Below are 12,158 nucleotides of genomic sequence, written 5' to 3' on the forward strand. Positions count from 1 at the left end.
GTGTGTGTGTGTGTGTGTGTGTGTGTGTGTGTGTGTGTGTGTGTGTGTGTGTACAAACCATGCAGCGGCACTGCTGGCAGCCGTACAGCCAAGATGCTCCGCTGCGGTAAAGTGTGCGTCCGCTCTGATCCAGACACTGGCTGCTGGGCCTGTTGTCACATCCAGGACAGCAGAACAGATCCTCTTCTGGGTCTCCACAGTCACAAGGTCTCCGCCTGCAGTACGTCTGCCCATCCTAAACAACAAACGTCACACACATCGGGGTGCAAACTGGCTTAAATAATGTACGTAGCTTATCATCTCTGTATATTCTGGGTAGTAAAATACAATACCCAATACACAATAAAGGTGTCCCTCAGTAAAACAAAGGGCTTCAAACTCACTGTGATTTATATAAAAATGAAATAATGGGTCTATAAACATGAAATATTACTGTGAACAAACACAGTTTGAGCACTTTCCTGAGGCAGATTTTTACTTTTGTGTAAATGATCCGTCATTGTCTTTGACAAATGGGAACACCCTGAAGTCGCCGTACCAAGGCACAGCCTTACAAACAATGCATTTTCTGACTTTCTCCTTTTCATATGTCTCCCACTCTCTCTCATCAATTTTTTTTTGCAAAACAATAACATGAACACCAAGCAGGCTTTTAAAGCACGTTGTTTATTTTTTCTAAATTAAAATTTAATATCTGATTTATATAAATATGTCTGGCCTAAAATTAGTGACTTGTTAAGCACTTTTGACAATAAGTCTTGCTGACAGTCAACCAAACTGGGTGGGGGGTATTCTCTACTGAGAGCAGGTCTGGACCATGGATGATATAAAGCAGGTTTGAAAAGTGAGGATAATGCTAAAGTGCCTTGAACCTGCATTCTCTCTGAAGGACACCGGATGGTAAAGCTGCAGTTGTAAAGACTTCTATGGGAAAGTCTATGGAAAAATTGCTACAGTATCTGTCTTGATCTCTGTAAAGAATTTCCTGCTAGCTTCATGGCTCAGTCACTTGTTTCGGGTTCTATTTAATAAAGAATGACTTCTTTTTTATAGATCATGGTGAAACTCTGTTAAAAAAATTAGGACTTGTCAGTCACAAGTCATTAGCTAATGGGTTTCACAGTCAGACAAGCTCCAGTTTGTTGAAACCAGAATGGTGATGGTGAAAATGCTAATCTTGAGGCTTGAGTTTGAGACTTTAGAAATCAGTGGTTGATGTCTTGTTAGATAAGCTCACCTATTATACCGTCCATGGTCTACATCTGCATCTCTTTAACTTATCTTATTACCCATCGCAGCAAAGCCTCGCAAGAGCATGGTGCTTCCACCACCATCATCATCATGTTTGGTTGAAGGGATGCTATTGATTGGATGTTGATCAGTGTCTGGATTGCTCCATTCCAGGTGTTGGGAATTGTCGCCACACTGTCCTTCTTTAACATTCTCCCGCACTCACAAAGGAACTCTGGCTGGCTTGGTGGCTGTCGAAAATATTCAGTCCTTCATCATCTCAGTAGATGATTCACTCGACATATGGCTTGGTTCATACTGACTTAAACTGACAAAAACTTTGTAACTTCACTGACAGGGATTTACATTTCCTATTTATGTCCAGTTATTTCAGTTAGACACAGATGTGTTCTAGTCAAGATATAAAAGCATCTCAAGTGTCATTGATAGAAGTGGGACGCACCAGAGCTCAATAGTGTGTGTCATAACAAAGAGCCTGAAGAACAAAGAGCATAACAAAGAGCCTTTTTAACACTTTGATTAATAATTGAAAATATCTATAATAAAATCCTCTGGTGATGTTTGTCTTTCTTTTTCTTAAACTACGTTTTTTTAATCTAATATAAGCATCAAGAGAACACTAAATGGCTAAAAGTCACTAAAGATGTAGAAACATACCTATGGGTGATTTCATTTTAAAAAAGCAATTTAATAGCACTCTAAATGAGACTAGAAGGGGTTGGGCGGCAAAGTGAAATGCAGAAGAATCCGACTGATCTGCCTTTCCAGCCGCTGTGTCATTGGCTCCCTGTCTGTACCTGGAAAAAACTTTATGGTCCATTTTACTCAGCACAGCCAGCACTGTCTGGCCCCAGGACGGCAGTGTAATGGAGATGTAAAAATGTTACATAAAAAGGCTGTTAGAAAATGTATGAGGGCCATAAAGTCATTCTGCATACCATTAAAAGGGCAATACAGAGCCAATGTTTTATCGATGCATATTGTCCTGCTACAGTAACTTGTGAGTCCCAGGGTGCCGGTACTGATGGCCTTGGTCTTTACAGTTACAACCCTGGACTTGCTGGGGAAATTACTGCCAATTGTATCGCGCTGGCAGAAAATATGAATGCAGGCTGCTCTTTTTAGTACAAGGAATATGACCACGTCTGAATGCCAATGACATGCATTTGTGCCAATCAAAACAACTTTACTGCTTTTTTTCAATAATAACTGTTTGATAAATTTGATGACTGCAGACAGCAGTCTTTCTTTTAAGGGGGTATGATATGTACAACATAGTCGTACAGAATATTGTTTGAATTTTCTCAAATTAATTCACTTAGGGAGCTTGTTGATCTTTTTAGAACTTTTATAGAACTCTAAAATGTTATTTATTTTTTTACTTAACTTGATTTTCTGTTTCATTTTTTCATTTTAGTTTTTCAATCTGGATGACGCTGAATAAGGAAGATCTTTGTTTTTAAGTCTCACTTTCATTTCACATGGCAGTGTGTTTGCACAAATGTATTCCTCGCTGCCATCTTTGGCTGTCGCTCAGGCGGAAGAGCAGGTCATCTACTGATTAGAAGGTTGGTGGTTCGATTCCTGGCTTCCCCTAGTCTGCATGCCAAATACAGGGAGTGCAGAATTATTAGGCAAGTTATATTTTTGAGGAATAATTTTATTATTGAACAACAACCATGTTCTCAATGAACCCAAAAAACTCATTAATATCAAAGCTGAATGTTTTTGGAAGTAGTTTTTAGTTTGTTTTTAGTTTTAGCTATTTTAGGGGGATATCTGTGTGTGCAGGTGACTATTACTGTGCATAATTATTAGGCAACTTAACAAAAAACAAATATATACCCATTTCAATTATTTATTTTTACCAGTGAAACCAATATAACATCTCCACATTCACAAATATACATTTCTGACATTCAAAAACAAAACAAAAACAAATCAGTGACCAATATAGCCACCTTTCTTTGCAAGGACACTCAAAAGCCTGCCATCCATGGATTCTGTCAGTGTTTTGATCTGTTCACCATCAACATTGCGTGCAGCAGCAACCACAGCCTCCCAGACACTGTTCAGAGAGGTGTACTGTTTTCCCTCCTTGTAAATCTCACATTTGATGATGGACCACAGGTTCTCAATGGGGTTCAGATCAGGTGAACAAGGTGGCCATGTCATTAGTTTTTCTTCTTTTATACCCTTTCTTGCCAGCCACGCTGTGGAGTACTTGGACGCGTGTGATGGAGCATTGTCCTGCATGAAAATCATGTTTTTCTTGAAGGATGCAGACTTCTTCCTGTACCACTGCTTGAAGAAGGTGTCTTCCAGAAACTGGCAGTAGGACTGGGAGTTGAGCTTGACTCCATCCTCAACCCGAAAAGGCCCCACAAGCTCATCTTTGATGATAGCAGCCCAAACCAGTACTCCACCTCCACCTTGCTGGCGTCTGAGTCGGACTGGAGCTCTCTGCCCTTTACCAATCCAGCCACGGGCCCATCCATCTGGCCCATCAAGACTCACTCTCATTTCATCAGTCCATAAAACCTTAGAAAAACCAGTCTTGAGATATTTCTTGGCCCAGTCTTGACGTTTCAGCTTGTGTGTCTTGTTCAGTGGTGGTCGTCTTTCAGCCTTTCTTACCTTGGCCATGTCTCTGAGTATTGCACACCTTGTGCTTTTGGGCACTCCAGTGATGTTGCAGCTCTGAAATATGGCCAAACTGGTGGCAAGTGGCATCTTGGCAGCTGCACGCTTGACTTTTCTCAGTTCATGGGCAGTTATTTTGCGCCTTGGTTTTTCCACACGCTTCTTGCGACCCTGTTGACTATTTTGAATGAAACGCTTGATTGTTCGATGATCACGCTTCAGAAGCTTTGCAATTTTGAGACTGCTGCATCCCTCTGCAAGATATCTCACTATTTTTGACTTTTCTGAGCCTGTCAAGTCCTTCTTTTGACCCATTTTGCCAAAGGAAAGGACGTTGCCTAATAATTATGCACACCTGATATAGGGTGTTGATGTCATTAGACCACACCCCTTCTCATTACAGAGATGCACATCACCTAATATGCTTAATTGGTAGTAGGCTTTCGAGCCTATACAGCTTGGAGTAAGACAACATGCATGAAGAGGATGATGTGGACAAAATACTCATTTGCCTAATAATTCTGCACTCCCTGTATTCTTGGGCAAGATACTAACCTCAAATTGCTCTCCGATGCATCCATCGGAGTATGAATGTGGGTGCGAATGTTAGTTAGAAAGCACTAAAAATGTGCTTGCGTGAATGCGTGTGAATGCACAAGTTGTGTAAAGCGCTTTGAGTGCGCAGAAGAGTAGAAAAGCACTATAAAAGAACCAGTCCATTTACCATCTGTTACACCCCGGCCTAGGCAACCGGCGTGCAACGTATGAAAATAAAAATAAGAAAAAAAACACACGAGAAAAAAACTAAAGCTCTCCACCAAAATCCCAAAACGAAGGTGTCTCAAACGAAAATATTAACAAACCCATTCACAGCTATTTACAACAGACTATTTATTTACAACAAAACACCAAACTATTTACAAAAACACCAAACTATTTACAACACGGGGGAGATCGCGACCATGACCAACTGACACACAGGGCTTAAATACATAGAAGGAGCAATCAGGGAATGGACCACAGGAGGGAAACACAGCTGGGGCAAATTAGACCTGACGAGACAAGGAAACGTAAACTGAACACACTAAGATAACAACAGACCTTCAAAGTAAAACAGGAAACACATGACAGTCACGCAAAAACAAAACACTGACAACACCGAAACGTAACATTTCCCCCCACCCAAAAATCAAACATGTAACCCCAAGTGAAATGTTTGATCAAAAGCGGATGAAGGCTGGTGGAGGCTGGAGCGGTCCCACGGACCCTCCAGCAGACGACGAAGGCTGGAGCGGTCCCCCGGACCCTCCAGCGAAGACGGATGAAGGCTGGAGCGGTCCCACGGACCCTCCAGCAGACGACGAAGGCTGGAGCGGTCCCCCGGACCCTCCAGCGAAGGCGGATGAAGGCTGGAGCGGTCCCTCGGACCCTCCAGCGAAGACAAACGAAGGCTGATGAAGGCTGGAGCGGTCCCACTGACCCTCCAGCAGACGAAGGCTGGGGCGGTCCCCCAGCTGTGTTTCCCTCCTGTGGTCCCTTCCCTGATTGCTCCTTCTATGTATTTAAGCCCTGTGTGTCAGTTGGTCATGGTCGCGATCTCCCCCGTGTTGTAAATAGTTTTGTGTTTTGATGTAAATAAATAGTCTGTTGTAAATAGCTGTGAATGGGTTTGTTAATATTTTCGTTTGAGACACCTTCGTTTTGGGATTTTGGTGGAGAGCTTTGGTTTTTTTCTCGTGTGTTTTTTTTCTTATTTTTATTTTCATACGTTGCACGCCGGTTGCCTAGGCCTGGGTGTAACACCATCTTTCTAATTTGTGGCTTTTTGACAGTCTGTTATTTCTGATATGTTCATCTTTAATTTCCCTCTCTTTTCACCGACTACACTAACTTTGTGGCCCCCCTACAGTCACAAGCGATTTTCATTGCTGGTCCCAAGACACCAGATCACTGCTTGCTTACATTCAGTGAGCATCCCATATCAAACTTTCCTTCAACACCCCTTCAACAGCTGGAATAAAAACCAACGTACCTGTGGCGTTGAATTCTTTCACATTTGCAGCTGCTGCTGCTGATTGCACAATTGCAAGCATTTGGTTTTGGTTTGGTTTTCTGGCTCTGAATGTAAGATTTGTTAATTTGATGGTTTATCACAGTTAATCGCTACCAGCCAAAGAGACTTCAAAATGATCACCAGAGTGATTCTATTTCAGAAATATAAACAGGTAAAAACAGAGGCTTCAGTCCTGACAGTTCATCACTGCTTTTGCTACTTGTTGAAGTTCAGGTTCTGGCCGCTGGGCTGGGGTTGGCATGCACTCAACTATAAAATCACTCTGGGTCCTGGCTGTCTGTGCAGATACTTGCAAAGACCTGCAGTTGTGTTAGCATTAATCAGGTAGTTCTCTTTTAAACATTCGTTAGCTGTCTCGCCATTCCAAGCCAGCTATACCAAGCTTCCCTAACATGGCAGACTGCTGCCCAGCTGCCCAGAATTCCACCCCTGCGGTAGAAAAATCTCAGGTTCAGATACACATGACGCTTGTGTGATGTGCAACATGCCTAAGCGGCTGTTTCCACACCGGGTTCATGCGAACACTGCGCTCGCTTTACCCTGAAAAGCCTTTGTCAAAGGCTAGCCCACCAGGCTAGCCTGTCGAAGAAGAACTCAATGCTGTCTCCAGTCGTTGCACCAATGGAGCACATTGAGTCGGCCACGCAAGGCACCACGACATTGTCCTCCTGCTGGTGGACAATGCCGAGGTCAGCTGCGAAAGCTATGTTGTCCTTTCCCCCCAAGGCTAACAATGAGCCACACCCTGAATTCTCTGAGGGAGCATCAGAACATCTCATTTCAGACAAGGATGACAACATTTTCTTTGGCCCCTCTGGTTGGAATTCTGCAACACAAGGGGCCGATTGTGAGAACCTTGGCACACAGTCCCGCGGCATGGAGCTAAATAGCTCCATGCCGCGGGACTTTTACAACGTTAAATAACGTTGTAAAACTGGAAGCTGAAAAGCTGGCAATCCCATGGCCCACTCCACCATTTTCTTCCTCCAAACACGAAATGAAATCAGTTGATTGCAACAGAAGGGAAAAAAAAACATATTTGCCTGATGTTTAATTTTCTTTCTATCCCCTGCGTGTGCACAGAACTGAAGAACCCTTGCAATGCAAATTATAATGTGATTACAGTAACGTAATCCCTTGTAATGCATTAATCCCAACACTGGCTGCATTATCACAAACATTTAGCTAATTTCCAACTTGACGCTAATTTGAAACGTAATGAAACATCATAACTTATAAGTACCAGAGAAAGTTTACCCAAAGTTTTTAATGGGGCAGAAATTTGATATCCTAGTGGCAAACTTTAAAATATATAAGCCGATAAAGCATCGTTGAAACAACTGCTCTTAGCTGGTATTTCAGGCCAAATAACTCTCTGTCTGATTTAAATTAATCTCACACTCCGATGCTTTCTTCAAAAAGAAACATCTGATCAATATCCCACTTTCCTGCTGCAACAGTGCACCATCTCATTCTGGCTCCCGAGCACATAAAAGAGTCATTAAGATGCTAAAAATATTTGTCACACTGTAATGCAGGCTAATCATAAACAGATGGGAGAAGAGCGTGTGGATTTTTTTTGTATGAACGGTCAGAAATGTTTCATACTTTGTGTTTGTGTCATAACTTGGCATACATTAGCCAAATTAATCTACACACTTAATTGCTATGTGTGCTAAATACTACTACTAAAAGGTTTTGAGATGTGTAGAAGGCACAATGTGTGGATGTTAAAGAGAATTTTTAAGTCTTATTTTTATAGTTTTGCCCATCTTTCTTATCAGTTGTTATAACACTGTAGCCACTAAGTTTATTGCTGATATCTCCACCTTTACAGCTTTGCTAATCTTTGATATGATTCCAATGGAGTTGTTTAGAGGATTTCGACAAACTGCCGGTAACAATGTAGCTTTGTTCCCAGATCTCAGCTTTTACTTAAGTATATTGTTGTTTTGTTACAAATAAAGGTTCTTTCAGACAGTGAATGATTACTGCTGGAATCAGCAGGATGCAACTTTGGCACAGGAACTCCTGGCTACTTCCTGTCCTACGAGCCTATAAAACACTCGTAGGACATGCTGCTGTCAAACTACTGCTCTGCATGCTGTTAAACAGAGCAGGTTATAGTGTGGAATAGAGGAATTAAGCATAGAGATATAATTAATATATGCCTTGCCTACTGTTGTAAAATAATGAACCTTGTTTATAGATCCAGATGAGTAACAGTAACAGACTTGATCCTGATATTGCAAGCCTCTGTTATTGATCTGTCTGGCCTCTGCTGGCAAAGTTTTTATCATTCATTGAACCTCAGATACAGTAAAATTTCTCCAGGAGGTCAGAGACAAGATTATGGATCTCCAGCTGCATTGTTGTAAAGAGTGAGAGAGAGAAGCTGAAAAAGTTTAGCTGTCATGTCTGAATGCAGAGACAAAGCCAGCATGCATTAATGAGACTGGCTTCTGCTCTTCTCTTTGTTAACTCTCACCTGAGGAGCACAGTTGTGGTAGAAATATTCATAGTAAAAACAATGGAAGCACAGGAAACTGTGCGATAGGATCAGGCCAGCAAAAATTGCAAAACTAATTCACTGACATTAAGAAAGAGGTTAAACTAATGGAAGAGGAGATTTTTCTGCGTTCCCTACTAACCCAACTCCACTTTCAGCATTTACTGTTCGAGTTCACTGAACAGACAGTGCACATGTTACTCATGTTGTGACTGTATTTTCGGTATTGTATTGCTTCCAGGTTTATAAAGCCAGCTGCATTTTCAGTGCTCCTGTATTTTCTGGAATATCAAATGTATTTTATAGAATTACAATTTATTAAATTGATGAAATTTCATGGAAAATGACTGTCATGTCAATGATTTGATAAGTATCTGATGATAAGTGTAATTTTGTATTATTCGATTAGTAATTGTGGAATTCCACAATTACTAATTGTAAGACCAATAATATTTACATTATATATGTTTCCCTTAGGCAGTATTACTGAAAGGCACAGCATACATTTTCACTGGCATGCAGATGATACCCAACTTTATCTATCCATGAATCCAGATGACACACACCAGTTAGCTAAACAGAAGGAATGTCTTATATACATAAAAACATAAAAAAGTAGAAACATCCTGTCTGAGTGATGCTGAAAACTAGTTCATGCATTTATCACATCTAGGCTGAACTGCTGTAATTCATTATTATTATTATTATTATTATTATTATTATTATTATTATTATTATTATTATTATTATTATTATTATTATTATTGTTGTTGTTGTTGTTGTTGTCTTTAAAGTATCCTATAAAGCATTCAGTTCCAAACTGCAGCAGTGAGAGTACTGACAGGGACTAGAAAGAGAGAGCATATTTCTCCCATATTAGCCTCTCTTCATCAGCTACCTATTAAATCAAGAATCAAATTTAAAATCAATCTAGTCTGGGAGTCATTTCTCTATTATTATAGGGTTTTTACCTTCCAATATAAAGCTCCTTGAGGTGTAAGGATTTGGCACTGTATAAATAAAAATTGAACTGCATTGAATTGAATGTCAAACTATTGACTGGTGCTCACATGGTTTTATATATATATATATATATATTTTACTGTCCTTGGATGACCAAAAAGCTATGATCCACCCATAATACACCTGGTCATAATAAAAACTCATTCATGGGAGGTCAGAGACAAGATTATGGATCACTTTCAGGTCCTGGTTGAAGTTCAAAAAAAAATTCCACTGTTAACAACAGTATCGCTTATTGCAATAAATGTGTATGCACGTGATCATGTTCTATACCTTGCAGGAGCATACAGCACAGCGATCAAAGCTGGGTTTCCAATCTTCTCCATTGCGCCTCATTCCTTCTTCCTGTGGGCAGTCACCACTGCAGCCTGGACCAGATGTGCACACACAGTCATAGCCTCCTGGGAGGTTCACACACACACTGTCATTCCAGCAGGTGTGTGTCTGCAAACTGCACTCGTCAATGTCTGGAAAACAGAGAGTAATCCATAGTAAATAAATGCCGGTCTTCTGTTTAAAGTTAGTTCTGTAAATGTAATTGTGTGACTAACAGTAAGGGTCAATAAAAGATCAATGGAAGAGAAAGAAACTGAGATCATTAAGTCATAAAACCAGTTAGGGACGGGGTGTGTTTGACTGAATTTACCAACGTCAGACGTTTTTGTTCGTGTTTCACTTTGCAAGGATGGACCTCATCACACCACAGATCTAAATATGACGATGTTTATGAGAAGGTGCAACAGTTTGGATAATCAAACCAGTGAAGTTCCCAATACACAAATGCCACCACCTCATTCATTTATTAGATTTATTTCTCTGAAAGTGCAATTAAAGGCAGTTCTCTGTCTGAACTCTCAACGGTAATGATAATGAGGTAAACTTGATCTAAAATCACAGGGATTATCTTGTTGATAAATCTGATTTCAAATTATGCTAGTATTTACAGGTCTTCCATTCTTATTCAGTGAATATCCAAGTTTCCCCCCCCCCTCACACATTAATCTTTATATTTCTGATTCTCTTTATTTTAGACTATCACACTCCTCTCGTGGGATGGTGTAATATTCCTTTTTCTTTGACTTTTCTAACAGGACCATCTGCATACAAAAACAATATTATTTTGCTCTCTAATTATTTTTAAGATATATGACAAAGGGCATATTTTGCTTCTAATCAAAATGCACTGTGCAAACTCTACTACTTTGCTTGTCTAAATTATAAATTTGCAGCCTTTCTTCGTGCCTGACACCTGTTAGTAGAAGCACGAGTACAAATTAATTATAATGAATGGATTATGTTCAAGATTAACCTTTTTTTCCCCCCGAAGAACAATTGTGTTCTTTTATCCGGTCCTTGATACCAAATGAAGCACATGTATTACAACACAAAATGCACTATTTTGCACATCTACACATGGGAATGTTTACCATGTGGGGGATGGGGTGTACATGCACGCTCGATTTTTTCCCCCGCACATTATTGTGGATTCTGGAAAATATCTAATGTGACATTTATGATGTTTACAAATCTTTATTTTAACTCCCAAGTGCAGTCACTCCGTCAAATTACAGCATTTAGTTATTTTAGTGGCAGCAACTGAATTGACAAGTTGCTGGCATCAGGCAGATTATACTTTGCATACATACTGGAATCATAGCTTTAGCCACTTCGTTTATATTCTCTTAGCCGATTTGGCCGAATCATCAAAGGATCTGCTCAGTCAGCTTCTTTCCCACTTTTACCCACTAGAGATCAAACAAACTAATCATAAAAGAGAGAGCGGATGGCATTTTTCTCTGCTTTTCTTTATCAGCATGGCACAGGAAGGAAGGTGCCAAATGTCTGTCCATAACTATTACCAAGCCCTATAATTTAACTCACTTTATCCCCACTAAATGTGAAGTAATCGGAGAAAAAAGGAAAAAAACAATTTTCTTTTAACAGCAGTTTGTTTTTTTCCTCTTCCCTGCTAGCGCCTGCTGCCTGAAGTCATCAATCACATTCATTCGGTAGTGGCCGCATGCTAGCAGTGTTACATGAACAAATTGCAAAAGCAGAAAAAAAAATTGAAACTACATTATAAATAGTTAAATTCCTGATTTACTATATACTGAAGCATTGTACTCCCACTGGGAGGAAAATAGTCAACAGGTCAATTTACATTCGACTCAGGGTGAGTGATGACCGTCAGCACGGTTAAGAAGACTGATTTCCACATCACCAAGTTTCCTTGCTGATTCTTACTGTTCACATTTCCATCAGATGATTTTTGGACATGCCAGACTGAGCTCTGCATGATAACACTGCCTCAGCTTTGTTTTTTAATTTGTATACAGTACTGTGAAAAGTACTTGCCCCTTTGCTGATCTTATTTTTTTTTATTGTTTTGTTATCTTTTGTCACCTGTGTAGGTTTCAGATCATCAAACGTATTGTAATATTAGACAAAGATAACACAGGTAAACACAAAAAACAGTTTTTAAATGATTATTTTATTTTTTGAGAGAAAAAAGCTATCCAAACACACCTGGAACCTATCTGAAAAAAAAAAGCCACAAGAAAGAGACTGGGCAAAAACGGCACCCCTGGGAGAGTAAAAACCACTGCTGACCAAAAAGAGCACAAACGCTTGTCTCCTATTTGCTAAAAAAAAAAAAAA

At 40.1% G+C, this 12,158-nt stretch overlaps 1 protein-coding gene across 2 annotated transcripts in view; it reads right to left on the reverse strand.

Moving 5' to 3' along the window:
* LOC102292316 (protein kinase C-binding protein NELL1) overlaps nt 1-12,158 on the reverse strand; it is a 322,495-nt gene that overhangs the window by 7,462 nt on the left and 302,875 nt on the right. Inside the window, exons 16-17 of one of the 2 annotated variants that reach the window (XM_014340030.2) lie at nt 9,774-9,967; nt 59-235 (exon numbers count right to left, since the gene is read on the reverse strand). In XM_014340030.2, coding sequence (XP_014195516.1) covers nt 59-235; nt 9,774-9,967 — 371 coding nt within the window. The remainder of the gene's footprint in view (nt 1-58; nt 236-9,773; nt 9,968-12,158) is intronic. The other variant, XM_042228525.1, reaches the window with a different exon arrangement.

Source organism: Haplochromis burtoni, unplaced genomic scaffold, assembly GCF_018398535.1.
Source record: "Haplochromis burtoni strain Fernald_Lab_line unplaced genomic scaffold, NCSU_Asbu1 Contig_329, whole genome shotgun sequence".
NCBI lineage: Eukaryota > Metazoa > Chordata > Actinopteri > Cichliformes > Cichlidae > Haplochromis > Haplochromis burtoni.